Raw genomic sequence first — 22,353 nt, 5'->3', positions numbered from 1 at the left:
CTTGGCATCAGTTAATTTCACGCACATGTGAATTTCACAGGCATGAGTCCACTTCTGCCACTAAACTCCCAGGCTGACTTCTCCCAGGCTGGGCTCTGCGTCTGGTTTTGTCACTGTGTTGTCTCAGCACCTGTCAGGGCATCTACCCCACAGTAGGTACTCAGTATTTGTTGAATGAATCTATGAATGAAGCAATGAGTAAAGTGGAGGCTCTTGGCCTCTGGATAGGAAACATTTTGTTCATCTCTTTCTAGAAGGGATGTTTAGGGAAGGATAGACAAGAAAGCCTGGTGGGGAAAGCCAGCCAATCCTCCCCTCCCCCCCCCCCAAGACTGGGCTCCGGGGTAGGTGAAGAAGCTGTTGGGCTTGGCGGTCAGGTCCTGGGTTCCAGGGAGCATGCCTCCGTTTTCTCATCCGTCCAATGGGGATCAGGATAATACTCACCTGGGGCTGCCAGGGGTCCTTGGGAAGACAGCATGGGGGTTAAAGTGTTTCAGGGGCTGCAGTGATTGTCACTGTCCCAATAATGTCCCCTCCCCAACCTGACCACTGCCCTCCCCGGCATAATCACAGTCCTTGCGCTCCTTCGAGTCAGTTTCCTCCATCGCAGAGGTTCTCAAAGTGTGGTCCCTGGGATGTCCTTGGAACTGCGAATTCTCAGGCTCCACCCCAGGCCATTCTAGTCAGAGACGCTGGGGGTGGGGCCCAGCAAGTGGCGTTACAGCGGGCCCGCCAGCTGATGCTGAGGCAAGCCCAGGTTTGAGACGTTACTGCTCTGCTCTGACCTAAGCTCTCCCCCAGAGACCGGTCTGCGTCGTGTCGTTCACTGCTCCATCCCCAGCGCCTGGCATCTAGCAGGCGTGCAATAAATATCTACTGAATGCGTGGTACCGATGTTGATGATAGCAGCTAGCCATTGACTGAAGACCTCCTGGGTGCCAGCCTACGTTCTAAACATTTCAGGAGGGTTAGCTCACTTAAGGCGCCACCCCTGGGATCATTTTACGAATAGTGAAACTGCGGCTCCGAGAGGCCAAGCTCCGTGCCCAGGGATCACCCAGCGGGAGATCCGGCAGGGAGTCTCCCGTTTGCCCGCTCTGTGCCTCAGGGCCCTCCTCACGGCGCAGCGGTCCGCTCGCGTCCCTGAGGTGGCCCTCGCCCCCACCCGGGGGTCCGCGCGCGTCCGCGAGGGCGCCCCCACGCCGCCCGGGCCGCCGGAGGGAGGAGCGCTGCGGCGGCGGGCGGCCGTGGCGAAAGTGCGGCTGCGGAAGCGCGGCGAGGCGGGCGGCGCGGGAGGAAGCTGGGCGGCGGCGGGCGCTCGGGCCGGCGGGCGGGCGCCATGGGCCGCCTGCACTGCACGCAGGACCCGGTGCCGGAGGCCGTGGGCGGCGACATGCAGCAGCTGAACCAGCTGGGCGTGCAGGTGGGCCCGACGCGGGCGCGGGTTAGGCCGGGGGCCGCCCGGGGGCCTTGTGGCCTTAGGGGGCCTCGGGCGCAGGCTTAGGGGTCTTGGGGTCTCAGGCGCCTTTTGGGGGCCGAGGGATCTCGGGAGGCCCGAGGGCAAGCTGAGGGGTCCCCGAGGGCTGTGGGCACCCAGAGGTGGGGTTGGGGACTTCCGGGAGTCCTGGGAACGAGGAGAGTCCGCGAGGTCCTGGAAGAGGGACTGAGGGGAGTCTTGATGAGGCCGAAGGGAGTTCGGGGCGCTGGGAGGCTCAGGGAGCTTGGGGAGCCGTGGGCCTTGGTGGGCCAGGCGAGGGACCCAGACGCTCTGTAGGGAGACCGAGGGCCTTGGGGGCACTGAGGAGGGTCTTAGCATCCCGAGGGGAGCGTGGAGTGGGGGCGGGTAATCTGGAGGGCCGCTGTGGGTGTAGGTAATGGCCAGGCCAGAGTGGGGCTCTGTGGGCCTGCGGGCAGGGTCTAGGGTGAGGCTGGTGATGACATCCTCTCCTCGCCCCCGCCCCCACCCCCAATCGAGGGAAATACGGATAGTCCCCAAGGAAAAAAAACTATGTACACTCTACACAGTGGAGTGTGGTCCTTGATGGTAGTGGAGCTGGCAAAGCCTTTTTCTCCCTTTTCGCGCTGCAGGTGCCAGCCAGTTAAACTCCGAGGCTTCCTGGCCCTGTGCTGGTTGGGACGCCCCTTTCTTACCACCAAGGCAGCCAAAATAAATAGGTTCAAATGACACTTCTCACCACCACGGCAAAGGTGCATCTGTTTCCCCTACTGAGTTGTAACTTCTGAGGAGGTGGGGGGCCCCTCTCCTTTATCTTAGCATCCCCCACCACTTATTGTTTCTCATAAAGTAACACTAATTGTAATACCAGTCATGTTCTAAGGCTACTGGTGTCCAACAGAAGTGAATTGTAAGCCACGTGTCTAATTTTACATTTTCTAGTGATCACATTTAAAAATTAAAAAAAGAGGGGCTGGCCCTGTGGCCGAGTGGTTAAGTTCGCGCGCTCCGCTACAGGCGGCCCAGTGTTTCGTTGGTTCGAATCCTGGGCGCGGACATGGCACAGCTCATCAAGCCACGCTGAGGCAGCGTCCCACATACCACAACTAGAAGGACCCACAACGAAGAATATACAACTATGTACTGGGGGGCTTTGGGGAGAAAAAGGAAAAAAAATCTTAAAAAAAAAACCACACTCGAAAAAAAATAAATAAAAATTAAAAAGAAATTGGATATTAATTTTAATATGTTTTCTTTAATCCACCGTATCAAAGTATTGTTTCAACATATAATCCGTGTAAAAAATATCAATGAGATATTTTACCTTTTGGTACTAAGTTTTCTGATTCTGGTGTGTATTTTACATATACTGCACATCTCAAATTAGACTAGCCCTTTTCATGAGCTCAGTAGCCACATGTGGCTAGTGGCCACTGTACTGGACAGCACAGTTCTAAGTGCTTTTATGTATATTAAGTCACTGAGTCCTTGCAACCCCTCTAGAAGGTGGGTACCATTATTATTCCCATTTTACAGATGAAGAAACTGAATCACAGTGGTTAAATAAAAATAGCTGTCATTTATTGAGCATGTCCCACGTGGCAGGCACTGTTTTAAGTGCTTTATGTGTAAAGACCCTAAAAGGTAGGTGCTATTCTTATTCCCATTTTACAGATACAAAAAGTGGTTCAGGGAAATGAATTGACCTGTTTAAGGTCAGGCAGCCTGGAAGTGATGGGGCCGGGAATTCGGGACCGGATGCCTGACTTCAGATCCCGGGGTGTTAAACACACTAGATAGAACAGAGCTTTGTGGATGCTCTCCCCAGCCAGGTGGCTTAGCTTTTACTTGTTTATGTGTCAGGATTTTCTGGAAGACTTCCATTTGGAGAATAAAAAGATTCTGCTGCTAAAGAACTTTTTTTAAGCTACTGGGTCGTTAAGATCCGTAAGCTTACCTCCAACTTGGTATTCATGGAAAATGTAAACCGCTTCCTTAAAGATCAGAGCCTGGCTCCTTTTCTAACCTGGAAACACACTCTAAACCTTTACCTTTATGTTTAATATGGAAAGGTTTTTCCTGATGAGCAACTTACCAGAGTCCTTTGGGCCATTTCCCCCCGCTTTGTTGGGTAATCAAACTTCTCCAAGGACCCACTCTGTTAGCTGAATTTATTTGGAAGTCTGAGGCCCAGGCCTCAAGGAGAAAAAGAGTCCTTGTGTTAATATTGGCATCACCATTTATCACTCATTCAGTGGCTATTTATCTGAATGCCTGCTATTCACCAAATAGCCACTAAACCCAGTGAGGTTTATAAAGGCTTGATGGACGCAGCCTTTTTTTTTTTTTTTGATGAAGATTAGCCCTGAGCTAACTGCTGCCAATACTCTTTTTGCTGAGGAAGACTGGCCCTGAGCTAACATCCATGCCCATCTTCCTCTTCTTTATATGTGGGATGCCTACCACAGCATGGCTTTGCCCAGCGGTGCCATGTCCACACCTGGGATCTGAACTGGTGAACCCCAGGCCACCAAAGCAGAACGTGCGCACTTAACGGTGGATGCAGCCTCTTGTGCTGGGGAAATTTGGATCTGATGGGGTAGGTCAGAAAATGGAGACGCGATGCAGTATTCAGTGTATCTGCGTGTGTTCTCTGATGCCGGTGGTCAGTCCTAGGTAAGTGAGAATAGGTAGGGTTAAAAATAATCATTTTTATTTATTTTATTTTTTGAAGATTGGCACCTGAGCTAACAACTGTTGCCAGTCTTTTTTTTCCCTGCTTTTTCTCCCCAAATCCCCCCAGTACATAGTTGTATATTTTAAAGATTTTATTTTTCCTTCTTCTTCCCAAAGCCCCCCAGTGCATAGATGTATATTTTAGTTGTGGGTCCTTCTAGTTGTGGCGTGTGGGATGCCACCTCAGCATGGCTTGATGGATGGTGATAGGTCCGCACCCAGGATTCGAACCAGTGAAACCCTGGGCCGCCGAGGCAAAGCATGCGAACTTAACCACTCAGCCATGGGCCTGGCCCCGATAGTTGTGTATTTTAGTTATGGATCCTTCTAGTTGTGGCGTGTGGGACGCCATCTCAGCGTGGCCTGATGAGTGGTGCCATGTCCGCGCCCAGGATCCAAACCAGTAAAACCCTGGGCTGCCAGAGCATGGCGTGCAAACTTAACCATTTGGCCACGGGACTGGCCCCCAAAATAATCATTTTTAGAATGGTTATGAGAGAGGAAATTCAGAAAAATATAAAGAAGAAAATGAATGGACTACAGTCCTCTCACCTAGCTGTAAATGAAAGCAACACACATGATTAGAAAATTCAAACAGTATTTAAAGATACAAAATACCTGTTTCTCTTGTCCCCAGAAATCATCATTTTAATAGTTTCCTTTGTATTTTTATAGAAATAAAAGTCTACATCTGCTGTCATATATATGGATATCCTTTAAAAATAATTTTTTTTAAAAGATTTTATTTTTTTCCTTCTTCTCCCCAAAGCCCCCCTGTACATAGTTATATATTCTTAGTTGTGAATCCTTCTGGTTATGGCATGTGGGTTGCCACCTCCGCATGGCTTGACGAGCGATGCCATATCTCTGCCCAGGAGTTGTACCGGTAAAACCCTGGGCTGCCACAGTGGAGCACATGAACTTAACCACTCGGCCATGGGGCCGGCCCCTAAAAATTTTTTTACACAAAAGAGATTGTGTGATATTCCTTGAAATGGATCTACCATAATTTATTTAATCAGCAGCCTATTAATAGACACTTAAGTTGCTTTCAGGTTTTTCGTTTTTATGACAAACAGGGCTGTCAACAAACTGCTTTGTGTAAATCTGTCTGGGTTTACTTTTTGGAACCTATCTGAAGGGTATACTTGCAATGGAATTACTAGATCAAGAGGTATGATCGGTTAAAAATTAGATTCTGATTGCCAAATTGCCATCCAGAGAGGTCGCCCCAGTTTATCCTCTCAACAGCGTGTGGGCAGGTCTGTTTTCTTGTACTTTCACCATCACTGGTGTCATTAAACTTTTATTTTTGAAGATCTGATAAATGAAAATGATATCTCCTCGTTTTACTGATTTGCATTTCTTATCTGGAATAGTCTTGAGCATCTTTTCATATGTTTACTGACGAGAATAGTTAAGATTTTGATTTCGTGGATAGTCATGGGCAGGTGAGCATTCCAGGGAGAGACAGCTAGGCAGGTACAAGGGCAAAGAATGGGGAAGGTGTTTAGGGGATATTTATTCAACAAATGCTTACGGGGCACTTACATTAATTAAGGTGCTGTGACCATACAAGGAACCTTCTCTGCTAAGATGCGTTTGTGTTCCTTATCAAGACTGAAAATTCTGAGTGCCCCCAGGCAAGGTTCCAAGAGGGAGGCTTAGAAGTTAAGAATTTGGATAGGTCCCTTTCTTGTTGGGAGTGTCATGGTATCTTGGCAGGGCTCTGAAGGATAAGGAGGGTTTGGGAAAGTGGAGATAAGGATGGGGGTAGTAACAGCCTATCCAGATTAGCTTGAGGCCCCTCTTGAAAGGAGAGATGGGAGACCTCACAAGGAGGCTGAGCCTGACTGAGGCCTGGAAATGGAAAGGCAGCTGGAGAGCTGCTCCACCACCCTCTTTTTGAAAAGGCCCTGGGTAGCATGGGAAATACAGTTGGCCAAAGATCTGACAGTTCTACAGATTTGCAGCAAAAAATTTCAAAGAAAAAAGAGAAAACTAAAACACTTTTGAGGACATATTCCCAAGCCAGTCCTGACTGTTCTTGTTTTCACTGCATCGAATCAGCAGTTATGCAAGACTAATACCCAATGTCATAAATATTGCAGAAAGACAACCCCTGGATCAGCATTGGTTAAAATGTTTCCCAGGAGGGGCTGGCCCAGTGGCACAGTGGTTAAGTTCACACGTTCTGCTTTGGCGGCCCTGGGTCCGCCGGTTTGGATCCCGGGTGCGGACATGGCACTGCTCATCAAGCCATGCTGTGGCAGGCATCCCACATATAAAAAGTAGAGGAAGATGGGCACGGATGTTAGTTCAGGGCCAGCCTTCCTCAGCAAAAAGAGGAGGGATTGGCGGCAGATGGTCGCTCAGGGCTGATCTTCCTCAAAAACAAAACAAAAAAATCATGTATAAAAAAAAAAGTTTCCCACGAGTATGAATGATTTAAGCTTTGAGAGAGCAGACACTTCTATGCTATTGGCTAGTGGGAGTGTAAATCTGTGCAACTTCTTTGCAAGGCAATTTGGCAACATTTTCTCAGAATTCAAAATGCATATATCCTTTGACCTAGGATACATTTGAAGAATTTATATTATAGACATACGTGTCATGTGTGGGAGGATATTCATTGCAACATTGTTTATAATAACAGCAACAAAACACACACACAGTCTAATGTTCCTCTCTAGGGAGCTAAATTATGCTAAGTCTATACAATCGAACACCATGCAGTGGTTAAAAGAACTGGATAGGTTTATAATTGCTGACATGATTGATCTCTAAGATGTAATTGAGTGAAAAAAGGCAGGGTACAAGGACTGGGTTCAGTTTGACCCCTTTTGTATTTAAAAGAAATTAAATAAAATGATGGGAAGGCCACAGACGTGCTAAGTAACGACCTTTGGGTAGTGAGACTGAGGCGGGCAGGCAGGGAGAGAGACGTTTTATTTTGTATTTTATGTCAGTTGAGTCTTTTCAAAACTTTGCACATATATTACTTCTATATTTTCAAATACTAGTTTTATATTCTAAAATAGAATACATTTTAGAATAAAATAACACAGAGCTGTGCCGGGTGTGTGTGTGGATTTGAGTGTGTCGTGGTGAGAGAGGTGGGTACATTTGACAATCACATTACTTCTTTTTCCTTTCATTATTTATTTATTTACTTTTTATTGTCGTAACGTTGGTTTATAACATTATATAAATTTTAGGTGTGCATTGTTATATATTTCGATTTCTGTGTAGATTGCATCATGTTCACCGCCCGAGGACTAGTTACGATCCATCACCACACGCGTGCCTAGTCACCCCTTTCCCGTCTCCCTCACTCTGACAATCGTATTGCTTGTATAACTTTGGGGACTTTGAGCTGAAGTATCTGCCTGTAATTTATTTGTGTGTGTGTGTGTTCTATTGCTTCAGGAAGGTGGATCAAATGGTGTAGTGACTTCACTTATGGCTCTGATAATTGCTACCATTTGTTTAGCCTCTGGCCTGGCTCTGTGCAGGAGGCTTTGCTCGTGCCACCTGCGTACTGTTCTGGAAGTCATATGTTATTGCCTTTGTTTCCCCTGTGAGGACTGAGACGCAGAGAGGCTGCGTTGCCCGAGGTCACATGGATGGTCAGTATCAAAACACTGCTTCACATCTGGGTCTTTTAAACTCCTCTGTCTTGGTTTTCCCCTCTGCCGCACACACTGTGTCCATTAAAGGGAACATGGGACAGTAGTGACACGTGTCTCAGTCTGCTTGGGCTGCCATGACAAAATACCAAAGACAGGGTGGCTTGAACAACAGAAATTTATTTCGCACAGTTCTGGAGGCTAGTAAGTGCAAGATCACGAGGCGAGCAGATTCACTTCCTGTTGAGAGCTCTCTTCCTGGCCTGCCTTCTCTCTGTGTCATCGTGACATGTGCCTCACAGAGGGAGAGCTCTGGGCTGTCTTCCTCTTCTTACAGGGCACCAGCCCTATCAGATAAGGGCCCCACCCTTATGACCTCATTTAACCTTCATCACTTCCTCATAGGCCGTGTCTCCAAATACAGTAGTAGTGGGAGTTAGAGCTTCAATATATGAATTTTGGGGGACACAAATATTCAGTCCTTAACAATACAGTACCTAAGGAGAAGATTAACATGCACAGAAAAATAAGAGACTGTTCTAAGACAGTGTGTAATAAAGTGTTAAGCTTACTGTTTTGTCATATGCATAGTGAGATGCTTATTGTGGGGGGCGATGGGAAACCACAGAAAATATGGATGGACAAAACAGAAGAAAATAAAAATCACCCAGAAATTCGCCACACAGAAGTAACTAGTTTAAAAAGCAAGGTAGAGAAGAAGTTTTTATAGTATTTTACCATTTGGGGGGGGGTGAATTATATATTTGGATTAGTGTATTTTGAATAATAAATATGTGGAAGTATAAACAAAAAGAAAAAAACGGAAGTAACAGCTATTAGTGTTCCAGTGATTTTTCCCTTTTTGGCTTTGTGTGTTTGTGTGTGTGTGTGTGTGTGTGTATGTGTGTGTGTATGGATTTGGACCCTTGAGATGTATTTGTGCACGTGTGCACACACACTCACAATCTCTCAATATAGATCTCCCAAGTATCCCAGTAAAACGTGGGTTTTTCAGACAATATAGTGATACAGATAGATTGACACTGGTGGTGGGTATTGTGATTATTTGTAACTTTAAGAGGATCAACAGGTATCAGCGCCTGCGTGTTCTTCTCTCACAAGCGTCTGTGGTTGGATGGGATGGGGGAGCCCTGCCCCAGGAGTAGAATTTTACTGATGTTCTGTGTTACTCTCTTTACAGCAGTTCTCAGCCCTGACAGAAGTGCTTTTCCACTTCCTAACTGAGCCGAAAGAGGTAAAGTATCTTGGATAAGAAGAGCTCCCGAGCGTGGGTCCACCCTTCTGAGATGCTCAGAAAGTGAAGGCCTGGTTTGTGCTGTTCCCTTTTGGCAGGTGGAGAGGTTTCTGGCGCAGCTCTCGGAATTTGCCACCACCAATCAGATCAGTCTCAGCCCCCTCAGAAGCATCGTGAAAAGCCTCCTTCTGGTCCCTAATGGTGAGTAGCCTCTCTCAGCAGCTGAGGCCAGAGACGGTCCTTGAACATTCCTTCAGTCCAGAGTCAGCAAGTGTGCGCTGGGCACTGAGCCAGAGCATTCAGGAGTGAAGCAGACATGGGCGGGCCACACACTCTGGGACGGGAGGCTGGGTAAACAGATCGTCAGGCAGAGAATAATTGAGGTACAGCTGGAAGAGCGTCTGCATCCCGGCCATGGTCCCCAAACTTGTCTGGTCCTCTACACGATAAGTACAGAAACTTTTATTTGACAAAGTCTTTTGAATCTACTAATTTTTTTAATTCATTTTTTATTTATTTTACTTATTTATTTTTTTTGAGGAAGATTAGCCCTGAGCTAACATCTGCTGCCAATCTTCCTCTTTTTGCTGAGGAAGACTGGCCCTGAGCTAACATCCGTGCCCATCTTCCTCTACTTTATATGTGGGACGCCTGCCACAGCATGGCTTGACAAGCGGTGCCATGTCCACACCCGGGATCCGAACAGGCGAACCCCAGGCTGCTGAAGCGGAACATGCACACTTAACCACTGGGCCAGCCTCTACTAATTTTTTTAAATGGGGCTTGTATTTTTTTTTTTAACATAAATGTATGTGTAAAATATACATAACATAAAATTTACCGTTTTAACTATTTGGGGCTTATATTTTCTTTGTGTTTTTTCATTTCCTGTTTCTAGGAGTTAATTTTCATTGTATTTGACAAAAATATCTGTCCACGATGGATTGAAAGTAAAGATAGGTCTTTTGCGGCAGGGGGCTTGAGAAGCAGAGTTTGCCTGGAGTGGTCAGGAAAGGCATCTAGCTGGGAGGGCGGTGATCACAGAGGTTTAACTGTAGCCATCCTAGCACTGTCTACGAGAGAGAAAAATAAGCAACAATCAAATTGCCCAGCAGCTGGAGATTAGGGCGAGGAGCTGTGGTCCGTTTTTACAAGGGAACGTGAAAAATTCCCGGTTCTAAGTTAGGGGACCTGGGTGTGAATCCGAGTGTGTCACTTGCCAAATAGGTGACTTTGGCCAGGTACCTGATCTCTCCCCAACCCCTAGCAACAACCCTTCCTCAGCAGTTTTTCACTCTCATCTGCGCTTTTTTTTTTTTTTTGGTCGAGGAGGCTCGTTTTGAAGATTGATTGATATAATGTAAATGAAATGCTTAGCAAAGTGCCTCAAGAAAAGGTTGCTCTTATTTTTCAAATTATGCAGTAATTATAAAAGCTGCTCTCCAGGAAAATGTAATGACATGGAAAATCTTTCACAAGGTAGTGTTTAATAAAAATAGTAGTTTACAAAACTGTCTTCCACAGTCCTATTTAAAAAAAAAGTTCACTGTGGCTGTATCTGGGCATTAGGATAGGTTGCTTTAATCGTTTAATTTTTGGCTATGAATTGTCTAAAAAGTTGCTAGAATTAATTTGGTGACTTAATTAAAAGTTAATTTTATTTGAAGAGAGAGGCAACGTTAAAGCCCAGTCTTAAAGAAAGAATCAGTGTTGACCAGGCTGAGAGGAGGGGGAGCAGCACCCCTAGTTTGCACGTGTTAAAAATTGGTAATGAGCTGATCTTCCCAAGATCTCAGCCCAACAGTGCACTAAAAGAGGGCGCTCACTTTGTTGGTTCCTCTCCGGCGCCTTCCCCTGTCTCAGTGCCGATCTCCCCCTTCTCCCTGTCACGTGCTTCTGAGGTTCTGGAGGCTTGAACGAGAACATCTCCGAGGTTTCTAACTGTGAAATGTGATGGTTCTCTGTTTTGGTGATTTTTGCATCCTTTGTCCAAGGCATGTGACCCACAAGGCTGGATGGGGGCTTGCCGTCTTCTTAACGCAGGATAAGTGTTCATGGCAGACTTAGCCAGCACAGGGCTCTGGAGATTCAAAAGTGAGAGTTTGCCTTTTCTCTCATCCTGCTCTTTTCTGCAGACACGAGCACAGTGTAATTTTGGTATATATCCTTTTAGATTTTTACATACACTGACAGACATACGCTTATACGTTCATTTAGTTTTGTTTTGTTTTCCATAAATAGTCGTAAACCATAGAATTGCATTTTTTCATCCCTAGTACGTCACGGCGATCTCTCCACATTCACTTCATTCTTCTGACGGCTGTAGTGTCCCATGGGCTGAAGGTACCTTCTCTCAGTTAATCCACTTGCCAGTGCTGGACACTGTGGTTGTTCGACTTTTCACTCTTGGGAGCGATGCCGCAGTGCGTGTCCTTAGGACATCCGTGTGGTCACCTATGAGAACGTTCTGCAGGAAGGTGCCTAGACTGTAGAACCAGTCTTTAGTCTCCTCGTCGAGCCTACACCTGTGGGAATGGGTTTGCCTGTGGGTGGAGACACTGCTTTTCAGGAGACCTCTGTCTGGTGTCCCTGCCTCGGTTCTTTCTTGTCTTTCTCATCTCTGCCCCCACCCCATCCATCCTGTCAGACTACCCTCAGTCCTGCCCAGCCCTCGAGCTCCAGCCCTGGGCCGCCTCTTTCAGAAAGCCTTCCCAAACTGCTTCAGTGCGAGGTGGCCTCCCCTTCCTCTCAGCTCCCAAGAGATGGTCTGATCTGCAGCTCTCATTTTGGCCCATGACCATTTACAGTTTTCTGTTGTTCATGCTGTTTTATATGTGTCTGTCTCGTGCCTCTGTCACCTAGCTGGTTCCTTGAAGTCATCGCGGGCCTTGTACTTCTTTCCAAAGCTGTGGTTATAAGTAATGACGTAAGGCAGGTGCTTAGTGCATGCTGGGTGAGTTGAACTGGGTTTGGGAGATCCTGTGACCCTCCCAGGGGAGGCTAAGCGTCTATTTTCAAACACTCAAAATTAGTTTTTTGTGTTTTTGGGTTTTTTTTGAGAAAGATTAGCCCTGAGCTAACATCTGCCGTCAATCCTCCTCTTTTTGCTGAGGAAGACTGGCCCTGAGCTAACATCCACTGCCCATCTTTATATGTGGGATGCCTGCCACAGCATGGCTTGCCAAGCAGTGTGTAAGGTCTGCACCTGGGATCTGAACTGGCGAACCCCAGGCCACTGAAGTGGAACGTGTGAACTTAACCACTGCACCGCCAGTCTGGCCCCTTCCCCATTTCTTTTAGAGCATCTCCTAAGCATCTGAGACTGTAGCTTGTAAGTCTCTTGGCCTCTTCCTCATCCCTTGGCCTGTGTGTCTTTTCTTCTCCAGTCCCAGAGCAAGGTCTTGGCCTTTCATGCCTTGTTACAGCAGCAGCATCTCTACCTCCATTCTCCCAGCCCAGACTCCAGCTTGCCCTGGAGTACACTTCTGGGGCGTGACGTGGATCATGGATCATACGTCATACTGCTCCTCTCAACTGTTTACTTTGCATAATGAAGTCTGCAGTCCTTAATGTGGCTTTCAAAGCCTTTCCCAATCTGATCTAAACTGTGAGGGCCTCCAGGTCCTCATCCTCTTCCTCTTCCCTCACCCTAGTCCTGCCTGAGCAGTGAGACCTCATTGCAGAAGTACAGCTTGTTAGAGCTGAGGGGGCCTCAAGGACCCTCCAGATCAATCTTCCGCAAGTTGGTGTTTTCATCATTAGAAGGCTTCAGGGGTCAGACAGGGGCAGAAAATACTGTCCCCTCACCCCTAGCCTTGGAACCTTGGAGATTCACATACACATGAACATATCTCAGGCTCTGAAAAGTCCTGCGGTAAAGAAACCTGCTCAACCAGTATTTGTGAAACAGTTAACCGTGGAACCTTTGTTTTTGGCAGGGGGAGGGTCGAGTAAAAGCTTTGTGAAGTGCTGATCTAGTGTAATCTTTGTCTTAGAAAGAAATAAAGCCCTCGAGAGGGGAAGTGACTTGCTTAAGATCTTACAGTGGAAAAGCTGGGGCTGGAACCTCCCTTGATTGATTCAAAGCCCAGCGAGGTTTTGTTTTTTGTGTTTTTTTAAGGAAGATTAGCCTTGAACTAACATTTACTGCCAATCCTCCACTTGCTTTTTTGCTGAGGAAGACTGGCCCTGAGCTAACACCTGTGCCCATCTTCATCGACTTTATATGTGGGACGCCTGCCACAGTATGGCTTGACAAGTGGTGTGTAGGTCCACACCTGGGATCTGAACTAGCAAACCCCAGGCCACCAAAGCGGAATGTGTGAACTTAACTGCTGTGCCACCAGGCTGGCCCCTAGTGGGTTATTTTTTTTTTCATATTTTTCTTTTACTATTTAATATGTAATTCTCTCTCTTTTTTTTTTTCATAATTCTTAAGAACATCTGACTTCATGGGGCCAACCCGGTGGTGTAACAGTTAAGTGCGCACATCTCACTTCAGCGGCCCGGGGTTTGCCAGTTTGGATCCCGGGTATGCACATGGCACCTCTTGGCAAAAACCATGCTGTGGTAGGCGTCCCACATACAAAGTAGAGGAAGATGTGCACGGATGTTAGCTCATGGCCAGTCTTCCTCAGCAAAAAGAGGAGGATTGGCAGCAGATGTTAGCTCAGGGATGATCTTCCTCAATTAAAAAAAAAAAATCTGACTTCAATGGTTATCTGCCCATGACCAAATTGTTTGTCTGTACCCTGCCCACTTCTCCTCACTGCTCTGCACACTGGATTATTTTAAACCAAATCTCAGATAGCCTATCATTTCGTTCCTAGATACCTAGCTATGTATCTCTACAAGATAAAGAAATTTTCCCCTTATCAAACCACAATGCATTATCATATCTAAAATTAAAATATGCAGTCAACCTTCAGATCCGCCCATTGTCTCCTGCATCTTGTTTGTTTCTAGTTGGTATTCTCATCAGATCTAGATAGGGCCCCGACACTGCCTTTGGTTCCTAGATGACCCTTGTGTGCTTACTTGTCCCTAAGGTTACTTAACAGCTCCGAGACCTTGAGCCAAGTTACTTGACCTCTCAGAGAATCAGTTTCTTCAGAAAAGGGAGCTTATAATAGTAGCTCGTCCATTGTTCTACGAGTGGAGAAAGATGATCAATGTGAAGTACCTCAGTAAGTGGTAGCCGCACCACTGTTCATATTACAATCGTTATTATCATCATGAGCGTCTCCAAGCAGTAAGCCCACTGGTTAAGCCTGTTTTTATTTTAACACTTAGCAGGATGTCTGGCACTTGTGGGTGCTCAGTAACTGACGGTTTTTGTTTTTGTTTTTGTTTTTGTTTGTTTGTTTTTAAAGATTTTATTTTTTCCTTTTTCTCCCCAAAGCCCCCCTGGTACACAGTTGTGTGTTCTTCGTTGTGGGTTCTTCTAGTTGTGGCATGTGGGACGCTGCCTCAGCGTGGTCTGACAAGCAGTGCCATGTCCGCGCCCAGGATTCGAACTAACGAAACACTGGGCCGCCTGCAGCGGAGTGCGCGAACTTAACCACTCGGCCACGGGGCCAGCCCCAGTAACTGACGGTTTTTTAAGAGAAGGTGATAACTCCCTTCCCCACTCCCAAAGGAGTTCTTTCTGGCTGGGCAAAAAAAAAGGAATAGTCAGCATTGAACAGTAGTCACGGACGGTATCTAATCAGCCAGTGAACTGAGTTCCCGGGACTCCCAGCCTCACCCTGCTCTCTTCTCTGCGGCCTTTTCAGTGATGCTCCCTGTGGCTTACTCATTCCTTACCTTGTCCTTACAGTCTTTCTCTCCCCAATAGCACGTGAGCCTCCCAAGGGCCAAGATTGTTGTCTGTTTGCTTCATTGATGTTTCCCAGCGTCTAGCACAGTTCTGGCACATAGCAAGCACCCAGAAAATCCACATACAGTGGCTCTGACCTCTGTTTCCCCATGAGCCTCAAAGGGGTGGATTCACCTGGTCAGCCCTCAGGGTCAGTGATCACTGAATGAGCATGGCTCGCCATCCTGCCCCGTCTCCTTCCTCCTCCAGGAGATTTCGCTAAGCCGTAGTCGTCCTCCTTGTCTTCCCTTTTTACACTGAATGAGCTCACATAGACTGTTGGCTAGAAGGACAGCGTTTGCTAATTTTCCACCTGTTCCTGGAGAACTGAAACCCTCACCCTCACATACGCCTCCATCTTGTCCCCCGTACTGTTTGATGGCAAGGAGGGTTTGCCTCAGGCAACTGTTCCAGTGAAAGTTGCTGCTCGAGGACTTTCTAAACCGTCCCAGATGATTATCTGTGTTTAAAGAAGGACGTTCTCAGATTTCCCCCAGTGATGCTTTCTGATGACTCCAGCCCTGGAGTTCCCGCAGTTTTCTGTCTGCAGGTCAAGGCTGCAGGCCTGTCTTGTGCTCAGGACAAAGGAATCAACAAAGGGAAAGGCTGAAAAAGAAATTAAGGGCTTGAGGCTTAGCATGATGCAAAGACATCTTTTTAAAGTATGGCTCCTGCTTGCCTGAGGTACCGCAGGACACAGAGCCTGCCCTTTTACCCCTGCAGCTTGGTAGCCTTCATCGTCAGTCACTGTCACAGCTTGCCTGGTACCATTGCACCCGGACGGCATCTCAAATGACCTGGAGTAGACAGAGCTTGGTTTAGGACTCTCTGGCCTGTAAGCTACTTGTGTCTGCCTCTTGCCAGCTGTTGTGGTCCTGAGCAATTCATTTAACCATCTGTTGTTTCTTTTGGTAGCATTTTTTAATTATAGAAAAGTATAAAAAAGGAAACAAATGGCTCACAATTTTACCACCCTCACATTAAAAAAACCTACATGCTAGAAAATTTTATTTATTTATTTATTTATTTATTTATTTCATTTTTTTTTGAGGAAGATTGGCCCTGAGCTAACATCTGCTGCCAATCCTCCTCTTTTTGCTGAGGAAGACTGGCCCTGAGCTAACATCCGTGCACATCTTCTTCTACTTTATATGTGAGACACCTGCCACAGCATGGCTTGCCAAGTGGTGCCATAGCTGCACCTGGGATCGGAATCTGTGAACCTTGGGCCGCCAAAGCGAAATGTGCGTGCTTAACCACTATGCCACTGGGCCGGCCCCTATTTATTTATTTTTTTAAAGATTGGCACCTGAGCTAACAACTGTTGCCAATCTTTTTTTTTTTTCTGCTTTTTCTCCCCAAATCCCCCCAAGTATATAGTTGTATATTTTTTTGGTTGTGGGTCCTTCTAGTTGTGGGATGTGGGATGCCACCTCAGCATGGCCTGACGAGTGGTGCCATGTCCGTGCCCAGGATCCAAACCAGTGAAACCCTGGGCCGCCGAAGCGGAGCACGCAAGCTTAACCACTCGGCCGTGGGGCTGGCCCCTAGAAAATTTTAAAATGAGAGAAAGAAAGAAAAAAAGTCTTCCCCAGTGCCTTTCCCTAAGGACATCTACTCTTAAATTGGTTTTTTTTTTTTTTTTAAAGATTTTATTTTACTTTTTTCTCCCCAAAGCCCCCCGGTATATAATTGCATATTTTTAGTTGTGGGTCCTTCTAGTTGTGGCATGTGGGACGCCACCTCATCATGGCTTGGGATGAGCAGTGCCATGTCCACACCCAGGATTTGAACCGGCGAAACCCTGGGCCACCAAAGCAGAGCAGGTGAACTTAACCACTCGGCCACAGGGCTCGTCCCTACTCTTAAGTTTTTTGTGAATATGTTGAAAAAAAAAAGTGGCCTTACATCTATCTACTTAGATAAAGATATAATTAAAGCTATAAATAAGGATGTATAATATGCCCTTCTTTATTTACACGAAAGGAATCACACTGTACAGACTGTTTCTCCTTTTAATTATATTTCCCAAATTAGCACGAGAGCTACTTCATTCTTTTTAAAGGCTGCATAGTATTCCATCATATGGATTCTTTCATTCAGCATGTTTTTATTGAGTGCCAACCAATAAACAGTGCCAGGCACTTTTCTAGGAGCTTGGGACATAGCAGTGGGCAAAACAGACCAGGTCCTTGTTCTCATGGAACTGACATCCTAGTGGAAGAATTGACAATAAATATATAACATGAAGTTGGGTAGTGATAAACGCAGAGCAGAGAAGTTCAGCAGTGTAAGGGTACAAGTGAAGAGCAGTGCCACTTGCAGTAGAGTGGTCAGCATCCTTTTGGAGGAGGTGAGATTCAAGAAGAGGCCCAGATGAAGTGAGGAAATGGGCCATGTGCAGATTTGAGGAAGAGTGTTCCCAGCAGAGGGAACTGCAAGGGCAAATCCCTGGACATAGGAACCTGCCTGCGTATTATAGGAAAAGCTGAGTAAGCAAGGGAGAAGCTTAGGGGTCTAGAGGAGGCCAGATCGCACAGGGCATTGTAAGAGCTTTGGACTCTGCTGTGGGTGAACGGGAGCTGTTAGAGGGTTTTGAGCAGAGGAGAGACGTGGTCTGACTTAGGTTTTAACAAAATCACCTTGGCACCCAGCCTGCTCTTCCTGATTTTTTATCCCCACTACCCACATTGCTAGAGCTTCCCACTGTTTCTCAGTGCACTTTCGGGGGCGTATCTGTCGGGTGAATTCTTGGCAGTGCAGTTGTTGACTATGTGCATGATCGTCCCCAAAAGCTTTATCTTTCTGATCTGTAGTTTCCTGGTAAATTAAAGGTTGCAGTAATAATCCCCACTTCAGAGTACTTTGGGATCATCCCACGGAATATTGGATCTGAAGTGGGTATAACCCAAGGAGCTGTGCACGTGGCAGTTATGAGTCAACTGGACTGGCCTGGAAGTAGTCGCCTTCTCGGAGGGCCTTTATGGCCAGGGCTTCCTGGGGTCTTGCCTTTTTTATTTCCCTGTGGCTTCCTTGCTCAGTCTGATTTTGGAGATAAAAGATTTCCTCCCTTTGTTTACGTGGCTTATTTTGCAGGGGACAACCGCCTGTAGGATTGTTTTTCTGGAGTGAAGGGGGTGGGGACTGGGTTTAGGGTATCACTCTGGGGCCCTCCCTGGATGGTGGTAGATGCCTTCTTATTCTTTAATAAGTCATCTTCTGGAAGACAAAGATGTGGAAAATTTTAAAGCAGTTGACAGACTGTGACTCTAGGCTGTAGCCTGCAGGTTAACCGTTGAGAAGCCCAGATTGCTGGCAGCACTTTGTTTTCAGGAACTGGAGCTTGCAAGCAGAACAAAGCAGCCCCCCCAGGGGAGTGTGCCCAGGGCTTCCGAGGGAAAGGTTGAGGGCTCCTCTGGAGGTGACTCGTGAATTGTAGAGGCCAGACTGTTTAGTCCATGTTGGTATACTTCCTGAAAGCTGATTTTCTAGGGTGGCACTGTCCAATAGAACTTCCTGTGTAGATGGAAATGGTCTATAATCTGCCCTGTCCAGTACCATGGCTGCTGGGCCCATGTGGCTGTTGAGCACTTGAAATAGCTGGTGCAACTGAGAAACAGAATTTTAACCTTTATTTAATTTTAATTAACTAAAATTTACATAACCGCACGTGCTTGGTGGTTATGTATTGCACAGGGCAGTTCTAGGCCAGTGCCCTGTGCCAGCCTGACACTGAGCTCCCCGCACTTTGCTCCAGGAATCTGTGGCCTCGTTCTTGGCTCAGATCAGGTGCCCCCATCCCCAAGTCCATGAAGTCTTTTCTTTTGTCTCTGACTTCTTCCACACTCTCTGGAGGGGTAAACCCTCGTGTTGGTTTTTTCTGTCTTGTTCTCCGCTTGTCTCAGATGTGCTGTTTCTTCCAGCTGGACTGAGATCCTCTTGGAGCTAGCCATCTTTGCGTCTTCCTTTTGTTGTCTATGTCACAGAGGTTTCGCCTGTTAACTACTTACTGCCAACTGCTTAGTTGATTTGCCCCTTTTAACTGAGTTCCCCTGTTTCCTAGGTGCCTTGAAGAAGAGTCTCTCAGCTGAGCAGGTCCGGGCCGATCTCGTGACTCTGGGTAGGTCATCACCCAAGGCTGCTCAGTGACAGGACTTGCAGCTCTTTATTATGCCAACGTCTCCTCTGTTCTTTTATAGGTCTTAATGAGGAGAAAGCCACTTACTTTTCTGAAAAGGTATCATAATTCCTCTTAATCAAGGTTAATTAAGATTGCTTGCTTTTATTTCATGAAAAGAAGCAAGTGGGAAATGTTGATTAAGGAAAAACCATCAATCATTATGTGCCATTTCTCCAGCTTAATGTTTTTCATTTGATTCCATGCAAATGACATACATCCAGTTATTTTTTTATTCTTTTTGAGGAAGATTAGCCCTGAGCTAACATCTGCCAACAATCCTCCTCTTTTTTGCTGAGGAAGACTGGCCCTGAGCTGACATCTGTGCCCATCTTCCTCTATTTTTCTCTTTTTTAAAGATTTTATTTTTCCTTTTTCTCCCCAAAGCCCCCCGGTAGATAGTTGTGTATTTTTAGTTGTGGGTCCTTCTAGTTGTGGCATGTGGGACGCCGCCTCAGCATGGCTTGATGAGGGGTGCCATGTCGGCGCCCAGGATTTGAACTGGTGAAACCCTGGGCCACTGAAGCAGAGCATGCAAACCTAACCACTCAGCCATGGGGCCGGCCCCTACATCCAGCTTTTAGACAGCACTGTGTAGTGCATCTCTAATTTTTTTTCCTCTGATTTGACTGAATATAAATGTCATGCATTTTTTTGTTCCATGCTTCATTAAATCTTGGAATGAAAGAAAACCTTTATATTGTCCCCTGCCCCTCTTTACTCCTCCCATCCTCCAGATCTGTGCATATAGGCCCACCCCTTGGTTCTGCGTTCTTCCCGCTGTCTGTGTAAATACTAAACTGTGCTGTCTTGGGGCAGATGAAGAGGGGAGAGTTTTTCCATTGTTATGACTTAGGCTTTTTGCTCTTGTTCCAGTGGAAGCAGACTGCCCCCACCCTTGCTCGATGGGCCATAGGTCAGACTCTGATGATTAACCAGCTGATAGACATGGAGTGGAAATTTGGAGGTAACTGGTTAGAGGCAGTCCCCGGTCACCTGCGTGATGTCAGTTGCGGTTGCAGAGGGTTTGAGACAGCTTCCATGGGGAAAGGTGTCCCTGGTCCTCAAAGCCGGTTGGGGCCAGCAGCTGCTTCTCCGTCTTGCTGTCCACGTTCAGCTGCTGTTTCTATCCACGGCCCTCCATAAGTTGACTTCCTGAAAAGCGCATTTTGCTGTCCTCATACTCTCCCCACCCACGGCTTCTGCTGCACAGCCTGCAAGACTGGGGTCTTCAGAGTGGTCCTCAACCAGTCACTTATTGTTTTTCTCTTTTGTGTCACAGTGACATCTGGGAGCAGTGAACTGGAAAAAGTGGGAAGTATTTTTTTACAAGTAAGTCTTCTCGTGATCCTTGAAAATGGGTAGATTTTTGACTTGGTTAAAAATTAAGTCTACATTGAGTTTCTTTAAATATCCAATTAAGTGGATAGTTCCACTGAAGTGCCTTGTATATCTCAGAGCAATATGATTGGCCAAAGATGCAAAGACGTGGTCACTGACGTGTTTGCTTTCAGGTTCATAGGACCCGGATATTGTTCTTAACAGTTTGGTTCTTGCTGTAATCTAGGGAATTGTTGGAAGTTTTAGTGGTGGACGATCCAGACTGCTCTTGTGTAACTCTCAAGTTAGAAGCAGGGATGCTTTCATATTTGAGTGAAACTTCAGGGTTTCAGAATTACTTTGCCCAGTTGTCATCATTTTAATTTTTTTCTTTTTTTTTTAATCAGTTAAAGTTGGTGGTTAAGAAAGGAAATCAAACTGAAAATATATATATCGGTGAGTCCGAATTCTCATTTGAGCCTTTTACTTTCCCCACGTCTTCTTCAGTCACTGGCTCGCGAAGCCCATCACAGGGTCATTTCTTCCAGAAAAGAAGTCATAACCAGGCTGTGTTATGACCACTTCCTTTCCTCTCATAAAAGAAGGGCCTTTTTGAAGAAGGGAAAAGGGGGAAGTAGTGGCTCGGATTGAAGAGCAGGAAGCTCTTGCTGTAGGACCCCGTTGGATGTCCTGAATGACCCCTGCAGCTCTTTGTGCTGTGCAGTTAGGCCGTTTCAAACCCTCCCTACTTTCTTGTGGAGCTGAGAACCATTCTATGTTCAAGGCTCTCACTTCTTTATAATGGTCAGTTACCCATCGAGAGCTGCCTAGATGTGCGAAGCCAAAAAAAGAGGAAGAGAAAGAAAAAACTCTCTGGGTGGAAAGTAATTTTCTTGGATGATTCTGTGGAGTTGGAACATTTACCTGAAGCTGAATTCTCTCTCCCCAGAATTAACCTTGCCTCAGTTCTACAGCTTCCTGCACGAGATGGAGCGAGTCAGAGCCAGCATGGAGTGTTTCGGCTGATTTCTGTCCCCCTGCATCTCCGCTGTGCCCCCTTCTCTTCCGCAGTGACCACCCTGAGAGGCACCCACTCCCGGGCTTGCAGGGCCTGATCTGTCCCTGCTTCCTCCTCGGAGCCCAGGTGCAAAGGTTTCTGAAAAACAACAGGATTAAGTGCTCAAAGGGCCCTACACAATTACCTGTGAACTCTCTGTGAGGGAACCTCCACCGCCTCTCTCCCAGGACCCTTTTGATGTTCAGACGGCTTTTGCATCTCAGATTCAGGGGAGGAAATAAATTGAGTCCCTCCTTACCCCCATCAAAGTTCCAGAGTAAATAAATGGTTCCATCACTCAAGATACGCGCTGATCACCCTTCCCACAAAAAACCATGGGCTTGTTTATGGCTGAGGAAGAGGCTGTGAGTGACGCCTGTGGGGAGCCCCCAGCCACGTCTCTACCATGTGTTTGTGGTGCTGCGTTGCTCAGCGGTTGTTAGTGGGGCACCTGTGTATAAATACGTGCTCGGTCTCCTCTGACAAGAACGGAGGCTGACCTCTGTCCTCGTTTCTGGTTTGCCCTGTTGTGTTGTAATGAGGTGGGCCTTTTGAGGCTATTTTAGCTTGTCTAGCTGACCCTCTCTGTTGGTTAGATGATGAATAAAACAGGTTCTGGGGAAAAGGCCAGAATCCAGTTGTCTCTGTGCGTGGATTGAAGTCATCTGCCTTGCAGAGAGCTCGTGCTCTGATCTTCAGAAATTGTCTTCCTGGTCGGGGGTCTCTAGCGAAATTAGCTGTGGTCCCAAGATGGAATTTGTAAGAGCAGTTCAGGGGAATTTGGGTTCAAAACATCGTGAACAGCAGAGCATACGACTGCTGTGTGTTCAGATGACTTCAGCCCCCACCCTCGCACGTGACTTCTC

At 46.7% G+C, this 22,353-nt stretch overlaps 1 protein-coding gene across 1 annotated transcript; it reads left to right on the top strand.

The window, feature by feature from the left end:
• Positions 1-1,048: 1,048 nt before the first annotated feature.
• On the top strand, positions 1,049-22,130 carry COMMD7 (COMM domain containing 7). Its single transcript, XM_008525266.2, has 9 exons — positions 1,049-1,423; positions 9,023-9,076; positions 9,175-9,277; positions 18,997-19,053; positions 19,133-19,170; positions 19,987-20,077; positions 20,393-20,442; positions 20,838-20,886; positions 21,380-22,130. The coding sequence occupies exons 1-9, from the start codon at positions 1,340-1,342 to the stop codon at positions 21,454-21,456; spliced, it is 603 nt and encodes a 200-aa protein (XP_008523488.2). The 5' UTR covers positions 1,049-1,339; the 3' UTR covers positions 21,457-22,130.
• The last annotated feature ends 223 nt before the right edge of the window (positions 22,131-22,353 follow it).

The sequence above is a fragment of the Equus przewalskii genome, chromosome 21, assembly GCF_037783145.1.
Source record: "Equus przewalskii isolate Varuska chromosome 21, EquPr2, whole genome shotgun sequence".
Taxonomy (NCBI): domain Eukaryota; kingdom Metazoa; phylum Chordata; class Mammalia; order Perissodactyla; family Equidae; genus Equus; species Equus przewalskii.
The sequence above is the reverse complement of the archived record's forward strand: the minus strand, read 5'-3'. Positions and strand labels throughout refer to the sequence as shown.